The sequence below is a fragment of the Mirounga leonina genome, unplaced genomic scaffold (assembly GCF_011800145.1).
Source record: "Mirounga leonina isolate KUSES-001 unplaced genomic scaffold, KU_Mleo_1.0 Mir_53, whole genome shotgun sequence".
NCBI classification, from domain to species: domain Eukaryota; kingdom Metazoa; phylum Chordata; class Mammalia; order Carnivora; family Phocidae; genus Mirounga; species Mirounga leonina.
The window spans coordinates 47419398-47439762 of record NW_023270807.1 but is presented as its reverse complement, the minus strand read 5'-3'; the positions used below and the strand labels follow the sequence as shown (position 1 = coordinate 47439762).

At 38.8% G+C, this 20365-nt stretch overlaps 1 protein-coding gene and 1 pseudogene across 2 annotated transcripts in view; one reads left to right on the top strand and one right to left on the bottom strand.

Moving 5' to 3' along the window:
- Positions 1-20365, top strand: part of MDN1 (midasin AAA ATPase 1) — a 160134-nt gene that overhangs the window by 54272 nt on the left and 85497 nt on the right. For both annotated transcript variants that reach the window (XM_034991407.1, XM_034991408.1), the window contains exons 21-35: positions 3330-3477; positions 3963-4073; positions 5374-5525; positions 6048-6226; positions 6809-7017; positions 7203-7349; positions 8141-8282; positions 9826-9960; positions 10039-10177; positions 10797-10935; positions 11217-11347; positions 13341-13485; positions 15328-15457; positions 18491-18709; positions 19427-19624. In XM_034991407.1, the coding sequence (XP_034847298.1) occupies positions 3330-3477; positions 3963-4073; positions 5374-5525; positions 6048-6226; positions 6809-7017; positions 7203-7349; positions 8141-8282; positions 9826-9960; positions 10039-10177; positions 10797-10935; positions 11217-11347; positions 13341-13485; positions 15328-15457; positions 18491-18709; positions 19427-19624 (2324 nt within the window). The remainder of the gene's footprint in view (positions 1-3329; positions 3478-3962; positions 4074-5373; positions 5526-6047; positions 6227-6808; positions 7018-7202; positions 7350-8140; positions 8283-9825; positions 9961-10038; positions 10178-10796; positions 10936-11216; positions 11348-13340; positions 13486-15327; positions 15458-18490; positions 18710-19426; positions 19625-20365) is intronic.
- On the bottom strand, positions 1166-2550 carry LOC118000871 (annotated as a pseudogene).

Below are 20365 nucleotides of genomic sequence, written 5' to 3'. Positions count from 1 at the left end.
GGGTTGATACAATGAGTGATTTAGGTTTAGAATTGAGGCTTAGCTGAATAAAGTACAGATTGGCCGTGTGGCTTGATGCTTTCTTGAACCTTTTTTTTTTTTCTTCTTTTTTTTTTTTTTATGAGTGCATTTTCTAAACTGCAAAGCATTTTATTTTATATTTTTTTAAAGATTTTATTTATTTATTTGACAGAGACACAGAGAGAGGGAACACAAGTAGGGGGAGTGGGAGAGGGAGAAGCAGGCTTCCCGTGGAGCAGGGAGCCCGATGCTGGGCTCTATCCCAGGACCCTGGGATCATGACCTGAGCTGAAGGCAAACACTTAATGACTGAGCCATCCAGGCGCCCCAAGAAAGAAAAACCAACAAGTAACACCTTTAAAGTAAAATGTTTTATTTTTTTATTTTTTTTTAAGATTTTATTTATTTGAAAGACAGTGCAAGCGAGAGAGCGCAAGCAGGGGGAGCAGCAGAGGGAGAAGCAGGCTTCCCACTGAGCAGGGAGCCCAATACGGGGCTGGATCCCAGGACCCTGGGATCATGACCTGAGCTGAAGACAGAAGTTTAACGACTGAGCCTCCCGGGTGCCTTGTATTTTAATTTTTTTTTAAAGATCTTATTTATTTGTCAGCATGCATGCACAAGCAGGGGGAGAGGCAGGCTCCCACTGAGCAAGGAGCCCTATGCAGGACTCGATCCCAGGACCCTGGGATCATGACCTGAGCCGATGGCAGATGCATAACCAACTGAGCCACCCAGGCATTCCTCTTGAGCCTTTCTTTCTGTTTCTGGGCTTTTTTTTTTTTTTAAGATTTTATTTATTTATTTGATAGAGAGACACAGAGAGAGCACAAGCAAGGGGAGTGGCAGGCAGAGGGAGAGGGAAAAGCAGGCTCCCCGCTGAGCAGGGAACCCGATGTGGGGCTCGACCTGAGCTGAAGCTTAACCGACTGAGCCACCCAGGCACCCCATGATTTTTGTGTTTTTTTTTTAATGCTTTGTGGAAAGGGTGCAATCTTTTATATAGACAACCTGAATTCTAGTACGGGCTCTGTCAAAAACGAATGCTTTCATTCTGGGCACATCACTTAGTTAATTTTGTCTGTGTTGCCTAGAAAGAACTAAACAGTACGTAAAGGTTTTGAAATAGGATCATATTAATGTTTTACTTTGCATTTTGTGGTTTGTTCCCTTTTTTTGTACAAATAATTATTGAGTTGCCCAGGTGCTAGGGATATAGCTATAAATAAGATAAATATAAGTAAGCTCCTCATGGAGCTTTTAATTCAAGAGGTGAAGATAATAAATAAGGAGCTACACACTATAATTTTTTTGAAGTGACTATAACCTCAAGATTTTATTTTCTTCATAATATAATAAAATATGAAGCTTAGAACTGGATCAGTTGGCCCTTTCTCTTCTTATCTCCTCCCAGTTCAAAATGCTTACATCCCTTAATAGCCAGCATTCCCTTAGATCTGCAGTTGGGCTCAACACATTCAAGCCTCAGCACAATCTTCTTGAAATTTTAATCTTTTTCCAGAAAATCAGCTTAGTCTGCCCACCATAGCCACTCTGCTTCCTGTCATAATGCCGCTTTCCTTGGGCATAAGGAGAATCTTTGCCTTTCTTGTACTGTGTCACTTTGTGGGGTTGGTGCTTGCCATACTTCTTGCAGAAATTCTGGTGGGTTTTAGGAATGTTCACCGTGTTTGCAAGAGAACTATTAACACAGAAAGCAGGAGAAACATAATCTTAGGTTATGGTAAGTGAAGAAAAATAACACATAAAGCTTGGAGCCCCCCCCCCCTTTTAAGATTTTATTAGAGAGAGCAGGGTGTGAGGCGGGGGAGAGGCAGGGGGAGAGAGAGGGCACGAGCAGGGCAAGAGACAGGGGGAGAAGCAGACTCCCTGCTGAGCAGGGAGCCCAATAGAGGACTTGATCCCAGGACCCTGGGATCATGACCTGAACTGAAGGCAGGCGCTTAACCAACTGAGTCACCCAGGCGCCCTAGTGGAGCCCTATTGTAGATAGAATAGTTAAGGAGGCATCTGTGAAAAGGCTTTGGAATGGTTTACCAATACCGCATACTAAAATTGGAACACTTCTGTTAGCCAAGAATATTTGGACAAAAGTATAAATATGTGTGGTTAAAATTCAAAAGCAGAGATAAAACAGACTAGATAGAGCAGAGGCTCTTGTAAAATGCTAATAGTGTAAGTAGTAAGTGTTCCATTTGTAATAACCCCTTCTAAAATGTAGATTCTTTCTACAAAAGAAAGAATGTGTAGCTAGATTGCAAAGAGGCATGTCAAATCTTATCGGGCAAGAACTTAGATTTCATCTGTGACACACATTTGGTTACTCTTGATCTTATGTAGCTGATCATGAATTTCATGAAATTTTAAATTTCTTGCATTTCATGTTTCAGTCTGAAACTTCTTTCGTCTTGTCATCTTCTAGTATTCTAAAGTGTATGGTAATGATAACAGTAACAGTCACCATATTTTCATGCTTTTTAACATTTTGTCATTGTTGATTATGGCCATACCTATGACCTTTCAAAACACCATGATTTTTTTCTGTGTGCTTCTCCATCACACAGGGACTTTATTTCCCTATTGTATTAGAGCTGACTCTGGAACACTGTGTTTGGACTCTGTGTATGTATGTGTGTGTGTGTATCAATTTTTTTTTAAAGATTTATTTATTTTAGAGTGCACAGGGGTTGGGGGTTGGAGGCGCAGAGAGGGAGAGAGGGAGAATTTCAAGCAGTCTCCTCTCTGAGCGCAGACCCTGATATGGGGCTTGATTCCACAACCCTGAGATCATGACCTGAGCCGAAATCAAGAGTTGGGCACTTAACAGACCGAGCCACCCACGTGCCCCTGGACTCTGTATATTCTTACTAAGGGCTTCTCCTATCTTACTGTCTTTTTGTTAAGAATCTGATGTTTTTCACCTCTCTCCTCTTTTCATCCTAAAGGAAATTGATATATCCTTCTTTTGAAAGTGTCTGTAAGTGTGTGAAAAATAGATTTTTTTAAAAAAAGATTTTATTTATTTATTTGAGAGAGAGCGAGAGATAGAGTGCATGAGCAGAGGGGAGGGGCAGAGGGAGAAGCAGACTCCCCACTGAGCAGGGAGCCCTGGAAAATAGATTCAAAAGAGAATGTCTGAAAGGTTTTGATGAATGCTCTAGGAAATTGTATGTAAGCTTAACTATCTAAAAATGGCTTTTGGGCCTTGTGTAAAAAAATGGGAATAATGGCAAAATAGTGAATGCTTATTAGTTAATAAAGTCATTTGAACTCCGTCCTTTTTGTAGCTTGTACACAGCTCTGCGGAAAGACTCTGGGACAAAATTGGTGGATGGAACTGGCCATAGACCTCACTACAGCCTTCGGACTCTTTGCAGAGCTCTGCGATTTGCAGCTTCCAATCCGTGTAGCAACATCCAGCGCTCGCTCTATGAGGTCTTTCTTTTTTTTTAAAGATTTATTTATTTATTTATTTGAAAGAGAGAGAATGAGAGAGAGAGAGAGAGCACATGAAGGGGGGAGGGTCAGAGGGAGAAGCAGACTCCCTGCTGAGCAGGGAATCCAATGCTGGACTCGATCCCAGGACTCCAGGATCATGACCTGAGCCAAAGGCAGTCGCTTAACCAACTGAGCCACCCAGGCGCCCGTATGAGGTCTTTCTAAAATCTGTGCTTGGGTGGGCTCACCATTGGATGGGAGGTTTTGGTGATGCAAATGTCAGGTTTGCCTGTGCATTCCATTTAGTCAGCTCAGCCCAGGACAAACCAGAGTGATCCTGCCCTTTTTCTACCATCATATCACATTTAAAAGTTGTTCTGGGAACCAGAACCCCCCAACAGGTTGAATTTTGTTCCTGAAATAAGTTGGCCTGTTATTGCAGAAGGGTAATTAGTTTTATGCGTATTTGGTTTTTTTCCTAGGGCTTTTGTTTGGGTTTCTTAACACAGCTTGACAGGGCATCACACCCAATAGTTCAGAAGCTCATCTGTCAACACATTGTCTCTGGCAATGTAAAAAGTCTGCTGAAGCAGGTATGTTGTTTGATTTCTTGACTTGTTTAATGTAAATGAAAGGCTGAATTATCAAAATTTCATTTTTTTAACAAAAGTTGTTTCTAATTATAAAAGTAATCAGTTTGTTACAAAAAAAATTAGGTGGTGTCTTAGGTGGTGAAAATTCCCAAAATCCTTACTCTTACTCTTTAGAGATTTAAACCTTATACCTTTCCACCTAAATCATGTATGTATTTTGTTATATATTCAAATTCTCACAGTGTGTGTATAGATTTATCAAGGTAAGTTCTTTCTTTTTATTTTAATTCCAGTATATTTAATATACAGTGTTATATTAATTTCAGGTATACAATATAGTGATTCAACAAATCTGTATGTTACTCGTTGCTGAAGCTAATTGTACTCTTGTTTCACCATCTCCCCACCCACCTCCCCTCTGGTAACCATCAGTTTGTTCTGTATTGTTAAGAGTCTGTTTTTTGGTTTGATTTTTTTGTTGTTGTTGTTCATTTTTGTTTCTTAAATTCCACGTATACGTGAAATCATATGGTATTTGTCTTTTCCTGACTGACTGATTTCACTTAGCAAGGGCAAATTCTAATACATATATCTAATATAAATGCCTTAAAAGGAACCATCTCATAATACTGTTCTGTAGCTTCCTTTCTTTTTTTTTTTTTTTAAAGATTTTATTTATTTATTTGAGAGAGAGAATGAGAGAGAGCACATGAGAGGGGGGAGGGTCAGAGGGAGAAGCAGACTCCCCGCCGAGCAGGGAGCCCGATGCGGGACTCGATCCCGGGACTACAGGATCATGACCTGAGCCGAAGGCAGTCGCTCAACCAACTGAGCCACCCAGGCGCCCTGTAGCTTCCTTTCTTAGCCTAACTGTATCCTACAGTTTTGTGTCTGTACCAGGGATCACTGTGACATGGTTTCTAGTGGTTACATAGTATTTTGTTGCTTATATCAGAGTTTGTATACACACTTGCCATCTGATTGATGGTTGGGCATGTTTTTTCCTTATTATTAAGCACAACCACCATTTCAGTTTGACAAAGGAAATTCTAGAATAACATGGGAGTGAAAGATGCTGAGAAAGTGGTTTACCAACTAACAGGCTTGTTTTTATGTTGATTCCTTACTCTTAAGAAAGAACCTTATTAGAGACTTAGGATTACTTTGGATTCACCATCACCATCTAGAATGGGGCAGCATTTTTGGTGATAACCTCTTTTCCTACTTTACACCCTCTCTGAAAGAATGTCATAGTTGTCATGAGACTATGGGTTATTTCTCTAACTTTTTTGTCTTTCAGCCTATTCCAGAACCGAAAGGAGGCCGGCTTATCCAGATTGAAGGATACTGGATTTCGGTGGGAGAGAAGGAACCTACAATAGATGAGACCTACATTCTTACGTCTTCTGTTAAGCTAAACCTGAGAGACATAGTCCGAGTTGTTTCTGCAGGGTGTGTGGACCTTTTCTCTTGCTGCCCTGAAGTTTTACCAGCATAGGCATTGATGACATTCTAGTCTTACCTCCTTAATTTTAAAAGTGCTTTATTGTTGTTCATTGGCTAAGTAAATAATTCCTTCTCAAGTCAGTACTTCTCTCCTGGCACAAAGCATTGTTTCTAGTTGCACCTTTTGGTGGAAGCAATACAGATGCAGATTATTTTGGCCATCTTTAAGCTTGTTTGCCAGTATTTTGCTGATGGATACTCATCATCCATTATTTGAGTAACAGCTAGTCCCATTTACTGTTTCTCACAAGTACTATAAGAAAGGTTGAGATTGCTTTCCTCAGTATTTTCTGAGGAACTCCTTTTACACAGAAACTTCTCAGGGCTTAAGAAACATTCCATTAGTGGTGTATAGGTATATAAAAATGTTTTTTTATGGTGATAAATGATACATTCTTCTTAACACAACTTGAATTCTGGTTTCTGTCTTTTTTTTTCTTAAATTGCTTTATTGGCTGATCTTTCAAGAACCTATCCAGTGTTGATTCAGGGAGAGACATCAGTTGGTAAAACAAGCCTTATCCGGTGGCTGGCTGCAGCTTCTGGTAACCATTGTGTGCGTATTAACAATCACGAACACACGGATATTCAAGAGTACATTGGTTGTTATACATCTGACTCTTCAGGGAAGCTTGTGTTTAAAGAAGGTAGGATTATTATTTCATTCCATGGGTATAGGTGTTCATTCTTTTAAACCCATTTCCCCAGGTAAACTTCATCCTTTCCAATTGAGGCACATGGACTTTTGCCATAACTGCTGGTTTGTCTTTCTCCCTGATCTCCCTGGTTAAGGGAGGATGGTTAGGGATCCAGCTTCCTTTGGGCCCCACTGATCTTGTCAGCTGTACAGAGGACTAGGACCAAGGTTTATAGAGTGCAGTTGAACTGCTACTTTATTTCCTAGAGACTCAGAAAAATGTGGTGAGCATCGATCAGAGGGAAGCTGAGAGTAGATATGAGAATGTGGTGATTTAAATGAAATTAGACTGCAGGGGGAAAATAAATTGGAAATGTGATATTTGTCAGCCGTGGCTCCCCTTCTGTGTGAAATGATCAGGAAAATTATCCTTCCTTGATATTTGACATCACAAATTGTTTTGGCGCATGACTAGCTGCAGGGAGTAATTTGTTTTGAAATGTAATGGTCTAGGATTGGTTGATTTATATATAACATTTTTTAAAACTTTGGACTAATTTCTGCACTAATCCTCAGTGTTGTTTTTCCTAAGGTATTCTTATTGATGCTATGAGAAAGGGCTACTGGATTATTTTAGATGAATTAAATTTGGCCCCTACTGATGTGTTAGAGGCACTGAACAGATTGCTGGATGATAACCGTGAATTGCTCATCACAGAAACACAAGAAGTTGTTAAAGCTCACCCTCGGTTTATGCTTTTTGCTACCCAGAATCCCCCAGGACTTTATGGAGGCAGAAAGGTGTGTAGCATTTGTCCCTTATTCCCATTTGTTACCCCATAAAGTAATAAATCTTTCTTGGTAAGACTGAGATGTTTTTACTACTTTTGAAGGGTTTTTCTTTTTGTGGTGAATAGTAGAGCCTCCATTTTGGAAACTGGGTGAGAGGCTCTTTTTATCATGTTTTTTTCCTGTGTGTTTCCTAGGTGCTTTCTAGAGCCTTCAGGAATCGGTTTGTGGAATTGCATTTTGATGAATTGCCTAGTTCTGAGTTAGAAACAATCTTGCATAAGCGCTGTAGTTTGCCACCCTCCTATTGTAGCAAGTTGGTTAAAGTCATGCTGGACCTTCAGGTATTTCATCTCTCTCTCATTTAGTTTCAAATGGAACGTACTGATTAGATTTCGTGATGGAAATTTAAAATTTGATAGCCTTCTCAGGTAGACATAGCAGTCCCTCCATTTTTTTTTTTCTCAGAATAAGGATATTATCTTAAAATGCATTCCATTAGTATCCATTTTTTGGTTTGTAAGTGAACTGTTTGATATCGTGTTACGGTTTTTCTCATAGTCATATATGGCAACAATTCTCTACTTGTGGATAATTTTGGAACATTTTGTTTAGATTGGAATTTGGCATTGATAAACTACAATTTTTGTTTTTTAAATGGATCTAGTCCTTGAATGGACATAACTAAAGATATCCTTTTTATGTCTCTCCCTTGTCAATTCTGCAAAGCTACAGTTTCTTAGTTTTTTGAATATCCCATTTTATGGTGTCCTTTATCAGAATTAATATACTTATAATTTCTAAAAAGCCAATAATAATTGGCAATCTTACTACTGTGTTCCCACATTATAGGATTGATGTTTCTGCGTGTTTGCCATCATTTGTATTCATAATTTTTTATATATGATATAAGAAATAGAATTCCTTTCTTTTGTTGTTGTGCTTTGGAATTTATATTTTTAAACACAAGCTTGGATATTTATCTTCAAATGATTGTAGTCCATTTACTTTTTAAAAAAATTAGTCTTAATGGAATGAATCATTTTTATGGGAGCATAAATTTGTTAAAAATTTTATATAAGTTGTACAGTGTGCTTGCCATTGCCCTTTTTCATTTGTTTTGATATTTTAATAGTCCTATCGCAGAAGTTCTTCAGTGTTTGCTGGAAAACAGGGCTTCATCACCCTTCGTGATCTGTTTCGATGGGCTGAAAGATACAGATTGGCTGAACAGACCGAGAAAGAGTATGACTGGCTACAGCATTTAGCCAACGACGGTATGCTTTCAATTGGATGCTCTCAAACTGTGAAGTTATGTCAAATATCAAACCTTATTAAAATAAATCTTTCCCAAATTGTGGTCAATATATACATTTTACTGAGTATTCCAAAAATAGTGTTTCTTCCTCAAGAGCCAGATGCTTTTGAAAATGGTTCTTTTCTGCAGGCCTCTGTGCTAGTATGTTTGGGTTTCAATAGTTTTCTCTTTGCTTCGGGTGGCTTCATGTAGGAGTCAGAGAGGGGCACAATGCCCATATAAGAGTTTTGGCGGGTAGTTGGTGGTGTCTTTGTGGACTATTTATCTGCAACTCACTAATCATAGATAGTCATCCTTGTGCCTTATACAGAAAACTGTTGGGGCGCCTGGGTGGCTCAGTTGGTAAGCATCTGCCTTCGGCTCTGGTCGTGATCCCAGGGTCCTGGGATCGATCCCTGCATCTTTTCGTTCTTCCTCTACGCCTCCCCCTACTTGTGCTTGCTTGTGCGCTTGGGTGCATGCACTTTCTCTCTGTCAGGTAAATAAATAAAATCTTAAAAAAAAAAAAAAAGAAAACTGACAGGTTGGTCAGGTACTATCGTAGTTCTGAGGGAAGGCAGTTATGGCATGTGAGACTCATGATTGCTCATTTTGGTTTAATCCATGGGAAGAATTTATATGTTTCTCTATAGGAAAGAAAGCATTTCAGAATCTTCTGATTTGAAAGGTACTAATGAGTCCTTAATGGAGTTGTTAATAAGGAGAGTAAATAAAACTAACCCAGGAGAGTTGTATTTTTTTCTTTACTGGTAAAGAGTAGATAGATGGAGGAACATGTTCTTTTAAAAAACTTAAAACACTCTTTAATCAAGGTATACCATATAGTAAAGTGAATGTAGTGCTTTATTTTTTCATGTATAAGCTAGATACAGTTTCTTTTTACATATGTGTGTACCATGTAAATCATCACCTAGGCCAAAGTATAGAATATTTTCCAGTACCTCCAAAGATTCCTTCATGGTTCCTGCCAGTCTTAACCTCCGCTGGAGGTAACCACTGCTCTGACCTCTATCACCACTGATTTTTGCCTGTGCTTGAGCTTCAGCTAGTATCATGCAGTGTGTACTCTTTGGGTTTGACTTCTTTTCACCCAACCTAATGTGAGGTTCGGCCATGCTGTTATGTGTATTAGGAATTCATTCTTTTTTGTATCATTGTTCTGTAACCCATTGTATGGAGATACTATAATATGTTTATTCATTCTCTTGTTGGTGGACATTTGGATTATTTCCACTTTCTAGCTATTATGAATAGAACTGCTCTGAACATTCCTATACATGTCTTTTGGTGCACACATGTTCATTTGTGTTTGGGTCTACCTGGAAGTCCTGTTGCTGGGCACAGGGCAGGCATGTGGTTAGTTGCAGTAGGTTCTCCCAATTTTCCAAAGTAGTTCTTTAGATACCCTCTCCACCAGCACCTAGTAAGAGTTGCTGTTGCTCCATATTCTCAATATCCCTTGGTATTATAACTTGACACTTAACGATTTTTTTTTTTTTAAGGATTTATGCTTCTCACAGGCCGAGTCAGGAAGCAGGAGGAGATTGATGTGATTCAAGAGGTCCTTGAAAAACATTTCAAGAAAAAATTGTGTCCTCAATTCCTCTTCTCCAAGGAAAATGTCCTAAAATTACTGAGTGAGTAGATCAAAATATCCAGAGGAAATGAATTGAGCTGTACTATTAGAAGCTAAATCTTTTTTCTACATTTTATAGGTAAATTGTCCACTCAGGTATCCACATTGGAGTCTACGTTCAGCCACATTGTGTGGACTGAGGGCATGCGGAGACTGGCGATGCTGGTGGGAAGGGCACTGGAATTTGGTGAACCAGTGCTGCTGGTTGGAGACACTGGGTAAAGTCCTATGCTTCTGTGACAGTAACTCATTATGATGATTCAGTTCAGTTCCATAGGAGTACTTGAGTTATCTGTGAAGGATTATTGGGAATGCAATCTTTGGTGTTTTTTTGTTTTTTTTTTCCTTTTCTCCCTTCCGCTTTTTCTTTTTTTTTTTTTTAAGGATCATGCAAGAGACCTATTACTGTTTGCTTTCCTCTTCAGGTGATAGAAAAGAATGCTTGCATTATCATCACTGGAGTTGTTTTTTTCTTTGTAATTCTTTTAAATAGTGCCATTCATTCTGTAGATCTGTAGAGAACAGCAAATGAGCTCCTGTCTCTTGAAAGTCTGTAAGGATTAGATTTCTTTCCCATCCCTTGGTGGTTGTTGGTAGAAATAGAAAAGGATGGAATTCAGGCAGTGTGTGCTTTTTTGGATAAGGAACACCGTAGGGTGCTGGTGTTTGGGGAAGGGTGTCCTAAGCTCAGGGTGCAGAGGCCCCGTGTTGGCCAGCAGTGTCTGCTGCTGCAGTGAGGCTCTCACCAGAGCACCCCTCTTGTGCGGACAGGAGTGTTTGTGCTTTTATATTTGGAATTTATGGTCCTTATTAACCTGGTATGTATCCCTTTAACAGGTGTGGGAAAACTACCATCTGTCAGGTGTTTGCAGGCTTGGCAAATCAGAAACTATACTCTGTCAACTGCCATTTACACATGGAGACATCGGACTTCCTGGGGGGGCTGCGACCGGTGAGACAGAAGCCAAAGGACAAGGTTTGTTCAGTAGCGAATAATGTGTTCGTCGTTCATTTAAAGAATTGCAGTTGGATTTGTGCGTGAGTCAGCTGTGGAATTTATTCATGGTGAGGTTTTGATCCCAGGTTTGATATATATCTTTAGATTTTCACTTGTCCACAAGGAACTTTCATGAGCATACTGTTGTGCAGGCTTTATTCCGAATGACCACTTACTCCAGCAGACACCAGCTAGCTATATGTGTATTGTCTTGTGGAGCCACTGCTCATTAATTTCACACCTTCTTTTCCAAATTGTAGGAAGAAACTGATACATCAAGACTTTTTGAGTGGCATGATGGTCCTCTTGTTTTGGCCATGAAAGAAGATGGCTTTTTTCTCTTGGATGAGATCTCATTGGCTGATGACTCTGTCCTGGAAAGACTCAATAGGTATATGTGTAAGAGGTTTGCCCTGTGTGTGATGTTTTCACTGGTCTGGTTATTTTTTAATTAAGCAATTAAAAAATTTTTTTTAATTTTTAAAAAAAATTTTAATTAAAAGTTCCCATGTAGTTAACATGTACCATTATATTAGTTTCAGGTGTACAATATAGTGATGCTACAATTCTATGCATTACATAGTGCTCACCATGAAATGGCTACTCTTAATCCCATTCACCTATTTCACCTATCCCCCCACCTGCCTCCCCTCTGGTAACCACCAGTTTTTTTCCCCTATGGTTAAGAGTCTGTTTCTTGGTTGTTCTCTTTTTTTTTCTTTGTTCGTTTGTTTTATTTCTTAAATTCCACATATGAGTGAAATCATATGGTATTTTTCTTTGACTTAGCATTTCACTTAGCATTCTGCTCTGTAGCTCTATCCATATTATTGCAAATGGCAAGATTTCATTCCTTTTTATGGCTAAATAATATTCCATAGAATATGGAATACTGGTCTGGTTTTCATAGATATTAATTCTTCTGCACAGTAATGTTCTTCATAGGTGCATAGTAAATGTTTGAAAATGATAATGAGTTACTGTTTTTGTTTTTGTTTTTTTTTTTTGTTCATTTTACTTTAGCACTCAGAGTAGTTTAAGAGGGCTAGTTTCTGTTTCGCTATCAATAATCAGAAAGATGGGACTGTGGAATGGCGTGAGGCTAAAGCAAATGAACCGAAGTTAAAACTCTTTTTTAAGGCACTTTATGTGACCATTATCTAAATTCTTCAAAGAACTAGAATCAGAATTCTAGATGTTATATTGGCTGTATGACCTCAGAATCTCAGACTAATATGAATTTTGATGTATACCTATTTTTCTTTTTTGAAGTTTAATTTACATACCATAAAATGTATGCATTTTATTTTATTTTTTAAAAGATTTTATTTATTTATATGACAGAGAGAGACACAGAGAGAGAGAGAACACAAGCAGGAGGAGTGGGAGAGGGAGAAGTAGGCTTCCGGCCGAGTAGGGAGCCAGAAGCGGGGCTCGATCCCAGGACCCTGGGATCATGGCCTGAGCCAGACGCTTAACGACTGAGCCACCCAGGCACCCCAAAATGTATCCATTTTAAATGTATAATTCAACAAGTTTTAGTAAATTTCCTGAGTTTTGCACCATAATCCTGTTTTACATTCCCACCATACCAGTCTGATCCCTTCTGCCCCTTTACAGTATATTTCTTTTTTTTTTTTTTAAAGATTTTATTTATTTGAGAGAGAGAATGAGAGAGAGAGAGAGAGCACATTAGAGGGGGGAGGGTCAGAGGGAGAAGCAGATTCCCTGCCGAGCAGGGAGCCCGATGCGGGACTCGATCCTGGGACTCCAGGATCATGACCTGAGCCGAAGGCAGTCGCTTAACCAACTGAGCCACCCAGGCGCCCCTACAGTATATTTCTGATGCCACCTCCTGCTCCAGGCCACTACCAAATTACTCTCTGTTTAAAAAAAAAAAATTGTAATTGTCTTTTCAGCACATTGCATATAAATTGGCATTGTTTTGAGGGTCATCCATGTTGTAACCTATGTTAGTAGTTTGTTCCTTTTTATTCCTAAGAGCATTTCATTGTATAGATATACCATATTTTTTATCCATTCACCACTTGATGGTATTTGGGTTTGTTTGGGTTATTTCTACTTTTATGAATAATGCTGCCATGAGTATTTGCATACAAGACACTCATTTTTAAAACAAATGCCTTAATGGGGCATAAGTGGATAAAGGGATTTTTTTTTTCTATTGTTCAGAAATATTGTTCCATTACACAGGAATTGGGATAATGAATCATTTTAAAATATGTGCTAGGAAAGTGTTAACTAAAGTAAAAGCTCAGCAGAGGATATAACTTTTCCTTTTGAAAATAAGTTGAAGACCACAAAATAGAAAGGATACATAAGCCTTTTCTAATCTTATATTCTCCAATTTTTCTGTCTTTTAGTGTCCTTGAAGTGGAAAAGTCCCTGGTATTAGCTGAAAAAGGCAGTGTAGAGGACAAGGATAATGAGGTAGAGTTGTTGACTGCTGGGAAAAAATTCCGTATCTTAGCAACCATGAACCCTGGGGGCGACTTCGGAAAAAAAGAGGTAAAATTGTGTTCCTGAAGCATAATTTTTTTCCAGTTTTTGACCTCAGCTCACTGGCAGCTATAAATATAATATGTAAAAATGCATTTGGAATTTTATATTGGATAAAAATTAACCTAGAAAGATATTTTAGAATTATTACAAAGTTGAGAAATTCTGACATAATCATTTCCTTGTTTTAATATCTCACTGTGTGTGCCTGAAATTTCATTGTTTCAGTCACTTTGCCCAGCTCTTTACATATGTTACCATAACATATTCTCACAAGAACTCTGTGTGAAAGTTATTTTCCTACTTTCATGGATGAGAAAGTTGAAACTGAAATTTAATCTTAAACTCTGTTTCTGGAGTCTCCTCTCTTAAACATGAGTGTGGCTCTGAGTGTTTTAAAGTGACAAAAATGTTGCAGCCAGGAACCTCTTCGGGTTTTGCAGGTGGAGCGTATCTGTTCTCTCCAGCGGTTATGTGGGTTACCCTCAGACTATTGGTAAAGGAAAAGGTGGAGAGCAGCCTTTTGTTCGGAAGGTGGTGGTAGGATCCAGCCAGGATCCAATACCCTGAACACACCTTGGCTTTCAGGCTTGTGAAGCCTCTCAGTGGAGAAGTCTGTGTTGTGTGTGGGATCCTGGTCTGTTAGGAAAATGGTGATGTGGTGATAGGTCAGGGACAATGAGAAGAAACAGGGGTTGTGAATGAAAGTAGTTAAAGTTCTTGGTAACTTGATGGGTCCCTGAAATGTGAACATGATGCTTCAGGCCTGATTTTCCTCTGTAGCGTAATAAAAAAGATTATCACTATGCTTCTTGAAATGTTCTGAAGAGAAGAAAGAAAAAAATAAGAAGAAACACATCACAGCTTCAAACATAATATGACAAGTGGTTCTTTGGCAAGTGAGAATAGCTTAAAAAGATCTGATTTCAAGGTTGTGTGTGTTAAGGTTAGTTTAAGTTAGGATAGTTCAAGTTTTTCTTAGAAAAAGATTGCCAACTTTTACCTAAGGGAAGGTTCTTTTTTGTTTTTGCCTCCCTAGCAGGCAGAGTGAGGGTAAGATGCCAAAGACCAATGGCACTGCTTGTCTAGGACAGCAGCAGGGAACACTCACACATTCACTGGGTCTTGACTAAGCTGCTCCTGAGTATAGGCATTGCTGCTAGTCCTGCTGCAGTAGGCCAGACAGATGGATGGAGTTTATCAAGTAAAAGGAAAGCAATAATAAGCTAATAGTTACGTGCATATGTGGCATTGTATATGCTTGTTAATAGGAGTTAATTGACATAGGAGAAGGCTAAGAAGGGTAGGAGGAATCCATTTTCAGGGCGAAGGCCATCAAAGACTGGAAGGACAAACAATTCTTTGTTATACAGAGGTAAAATTGGAACCTCCTTAATAATTTCACTGTCCCCCTTTGAGCCACATAAAAGATGTTTTCTCTTTCTACTTCAGACAGCTCTCCCCTGTGGGACAACAGCTTTTATTTTTTTGAAAGCACTGGTTATGTAACTGAAGGTAAAGGAAGGGCCTTTGCTTAGGGGAAGTATTCAGGTTTGGGGGTCTCCCACTGGGGCTGGACTTCAACTTGTACCACCTATTCTATGACACCTTGAAGTTCTGCACTCTGTCTATAAAGAAAGTGATGGGAATACTGTCTTGGAGGTTGTGGTGGAGATGAATGAGATGACCTGTGGAAGGAGTTAGGATAAAGTAGGTCTTCAATTGTAGTAGAGGTAATAAAAGAAGCATCTGGTATTCGTTAGACTCATCAGCTAATACTCTTTCAAAGGATTTGTTTTCTAGTTTTCCTCATAAGTATTACATTCAAATTGAAATTTTTGTTTCTTATAGCTGTCTCCTGCCTTAAGAAACCGGTTTACAGAAATATGGTGCCCACAAAGCACAAATCGTGAAGATTTAATTCAGATTATCAGCCATAATCTTCGTCCAGGATTGTCTCTGGGCAGAATAGATCATAAAGGTGAGAGCTTTCAGGTGGTAAACGTAATTCCCAAACTTCTGAAGCTAATGGAAATTAGAAATCATGTCTTAGAAAATAAAAATAGGTCTAAGATTTCATTTAATTAAAATCAGAAATAATACCAAAATACTTTTAAAATCTATGTTAAAGGTTTTTTAAATTATTTATTTATTTAAAAGATTTGTTTTTGAGAGAGAGAATGCAAGTGCAGTGGGGGTGGGGCAGAGGGAGAGAGAAAATCCTGCAGTGGACTCTCTGCTGAGTGTGGAGCCTGACAGAGGGCTCGATCCCATGACCCTGAGTGAGATCATGACCTGGGCCAAAATCAATAGTCCCATGCTCAACTGACTGAGCCACCCAGGCATCCCTGTCATCAACTAATTTATTAAAAATGTTCTGGGTGGCTCTTCCTCCCCCACCGCCACTTGCTTTCTTAGAAAAAAATAAAAAATTTTTCTTTTCATTCTAAAAGTTTTCAAACATAAGGAAATAGAAGAATAGTATTAAAAAACTTCTGTATACCTAAAACCTAAATTTAGCAATTTTTAAGATATCTAGTAAGGGTCAAAACATTTATTATATGGTTCTTGTATTGAGCTAGATTGCTTTGATGTATACATGGATGTTTTTTTATTGAGGCGTAATCAACATGTAACATCGTCTTAGCTTGAGGTATATAACATGATTCAATATTTGTATCTATTGTGAAATGATCACAGTCTAGTTAGCATTCTTCATGATGTATATATATTTATCTTACAGGTGAAGGGCTAAATTTAGAACCCAGCTCTGGTTTCAAACCTTAATACATAGTTTTTGGATCATTTTATCTCTCTCTTTCTCTCTCTCTTTTTTTAAGTCTCTCTTAAATTAAAGAACGTATAAAAGGATATTTGCTTCTTTGAGTTCCAGACTCACCTGAAGGACTTGTAGAAATAAAGCTTGCTGGGCCTCCTACCTAGAGTTTTGGATTCAGTCCGTCTGAGGTGGGGCTTGAGAATTTGCCTTATCTAATAAGTTCTTAGGTGATGCCAGTAATGTTGGTCCAAGGCCCATACTCAGAACTTCTTACTTACCATGGTTGTGTGCTATTTGTAGTGCTGCATTTAATGTGAGAATTCCAGTTAAAGAAAAAGACAAATTATTAAGCAGGCATGGTTTGTCTTTTGGCTCTGCTTTGGGGCCAAATTCTCCTTGGATGTAGCCTCTGTATCTCCTGTAGGCTCTGTACTCTTATCAGTGATTTGGATTGTAATAAGAATGGCAGAGGGGCACCTGGGTGGCTCAGTTGGTTGGGCGTCTGCCTTCGGCTTGGGTCATGGTGCTGGGGTCCTGGCATCGAGCCCCGCATCAGGCTCTCTGCTCGGTGGGAGCCTGCTTCTCCCTCTCCTCCCCGCTTGTGCTCTCTCTCACTATCTCTCTCAAATAAATAAATAAAATCTTAAAAAAAAAAAAAAAAGAATGGCAGAGAATGCAGCTGCCATTACACTGCCACATTGGCTCCATCACTAGTGGGCTTCATGCTTAATGGAGTGAACAGTTTCTCTACAGGGCAGTTGGCACTGCAGCCCCTAGGACTTCACTGAGCCTCACTGCTTGTCCTTAGGGAGCTTGTTTACTGTAAGCTTTGTAAAGCCTACATGGCAGCACCTTCTTTGGGGAAGCATTAGAGATCCTGAGGGAACAAGGAGAGTAAGGGAGAAGTGGCTCAATTTTTATCATCTAGAAATGGATCAGGTTGGCACAGCGTAAAAATGTTCTTAAAAACAGGGAACTAGATAAAGCTTTTATTTCCAAATTTTCTTTAGAAAGATATGTAAGATGTAATGAATCTAATATTTCAACTAATTATGAATTCTAAATTGAATTCTGATCCTATTCAGACAGTTAAGATATATTCACTGTATTCTCTTAATATATAAACACCACTGAGTTCTTCTAACTTTCTCTAGGAATTTTTGTTCATAAATCTCAGTAGTCGGTTAAGGCGCCCCTTAAGTTCTTTTTAAAGATTTGTGGGGGTTTTTTTGTAATTAGTATTTTTCTTCTAACTAGATGGTTTTCTACTAAGTGATTTGCAGTATAGCCTTGAAGGCTCTTGTTGAATGGTCCACTTTATATTATAGCAATGCTGATTGCTCCCCATCATATTTTCTTTTTTTTAAAAAACATTCTTTGGTACTCATACGTCTTAGATAAATGTTTATTGTTGACTTCAGGAGTTACATAAAGTGCTTTATTAAACTTAATTGACATTGCTTCTAATCTACATTATTTTGTTTCCAAATATTTTACGATAATTAGACTAGTCCTTTAACTTAAATCATGAAACAAAATTTATGAATCCTCTAATTTGCTGAATTCTGATGGATGCATTGATTTAATAAAACAAAAAGCCTGAACTAAATGCCACTGAAGCGGCACCTGTGTGGCTCAGTTGGTGAAGCATCTGCCTTCAGTTCAGGTCGTGATCCCAGGGTCCTGGGATCAAGTCCCACATCTGTCTCCCTGCTCAGTGGGGAGTCTGCTTCACCCTCTCCCTCTGCCCTCCCCCCTGCTTGTGCTGTCTCTCCTTCTCTTCCTCTCTCCGTCTCTCAAATAAATAAAATCTTTTAAAAAATGCCACTGAAAATATGGCATCCCCATTCCAGTGAATCAGTATAAAATACAACAAAATTTATATATTTTCTAAAATCATTGTGTCTTCATAATTGTATCTGAACGTGAACCAAATGAATACTCTCTTTGAGCAGTTTTCAGGATTGCTTCTTAGGCTGTAATTCTCAAGGTGGTTTTTCTTTTTTGGTAGGTATGGAATGCTATTCATGAACCTCTTGTTCATGTAATAAAAGCAATGGACCCCCTCTACCTAGAAAAAGCAGTAATGTACTTTCCTTTCACAAAAATTTGCATATAATCTTATGGAGCACAGACCTCTCTTAGGCCATCTCTGGGCCCCATGTTACAAAACCCTATTTGGAATTTTTGATATAGCTACTTCTAAGCAACTGCCTTTGCCTCCTTGTGTCTTAGGGGCTGACATAGCTGAGGTGATGCTGGATTTCATTGATTGGCTGACCCACCAGGAATTTGGCCGAAGGTGTGTGGTCAGTATCAGAGATATCCTGTCCTGGGTTAACTTCATGAATACAATGGGGGAGGAAGCTGCTTTGAAAAGGCCAGAGACCATCTCCACTGTGACATCATTTGTCCATGCTGCATGCCTGGTGTACATAGATGGAATAGGTTCAGGTATGTTGTCTGTTAGCTGGTGTGGGGTCAAGGGGGTTAGGGTAGAGGGGAGTATGAAATGGAACAAGCCCAGACCTCTGACCTCTGACACAGATACTTTAAAAAAAAATGACTTACTCTAACATTTCTAAGACGCAGAATGGATTTTATTTTCTTTCTACTCTTTTTGAGAGGTGGTTGATATAAAAGAGAGGCTGCAACTTCTCATTGCTTATAGGCCAGGGACTTGGTAAACATGAAATGGTGATTATCAGTAAAAAGAAGATTGTTGGAAATGCCCTTGCTCCTGAAGGACTGGATAATTCTTAACATGAATGGTCATTTATAGTTAATGGCCTGAATCCTTTAGTTTGTTTGTTTTTAAGTTTACCATAATTTCATAAAATTCAGTGTTTAAGTTCTGTTTTATCAGCAGTGAAGATTAGAGATATAAACCAATATGATCAACAGTACCACATTAATTACTCCTACCTGCAGGCTGATTCATCATGGAGTGCATAGGTGCTTTATTGAATAAACTGCTTCTGATCTGTGAATTGTGGGGATGGGAGATCAAGACTTTGCCTTTGGACTATTTACAGTAGCAGTTGCATTTTGGGTGTAACTTCAGCAAGGGCCTCATTTCCTCTGGAAACCACTCAAGAGCTCCTGATGAGTAGTTGGGAAGCTTGCCGTCCATGCTATTGTTTGATGGACTGATGATCCTCTGTCTTTTAGGGGTAACTTCCTCAGGGTTTGGTACGGCCCTCTTGGCTCGCAAAGAATGTCTGAAATTCCTAATCAAGAAACTTTCCAAGATAGTACGACTTACAGAATGTCAGAAAAACGAATTGAAGATTTATGACAGACTCAAGGCCAAAGAATTTACTGGAATAGATAACCTTTGGGGAATTCATCCATTTTTTATACCAAGGGGTAAGTATGATTTTAAATAAATGAAGATTCTCTTCTTGTAGATCATAGGTACTTGACTTTATTGTGACTTTTAGTGTATCACACTCATGATTATTTTTAAACTAGTTATCTGAATTAGAATCTGACTTGACATAACCAACTGTAATTTCATGAATAATTAAAAATATATAACTGACATATAAAAATAGGGGAAAGTATAGTCTTTAATCTATGAATAAATTATCTTGTAAAAATGCATTTATTTTTTATTTAGTGCTCAAAACAAGAGCTTTCCTATAGTGATAATTCAACCCATAATGTATCAACTATAGACCTTCATCACTGCTTACCAAAATAGTTTTGTGAACCCTTGTGAGCAGGAATTTCGTCCATCTTCCTGTCCCTGACACCTGAGATGTAATCTAGCAGTCATAGGCATTCAGAAAATGTCTGTTAATTGAGTGAATGGATGAATGAGTGAATGATTAAATGGGAAACTCGGGTGGGTTTCAGTTCTAATCCTTGCTCTCATTCTTACTAGGTTGCTTCTACCAAATATTTAAATGAGGTAGATTAGCTATCTTAGAAGGCACTAGTAATTTTTCAGATTGTTGCTTCTCTATGAGGGTCATCTGTTTCTTGTCCCTTCCTCCCTCCCTACATTAATAATTATTGAGTGTCTGAAATGCTTAGAGGAGCAGTGGCAGTTACGGGGGGTTCAGAGGTGAACAAAACCAGCCTAGGTTCCTGGCCTAATGGAAT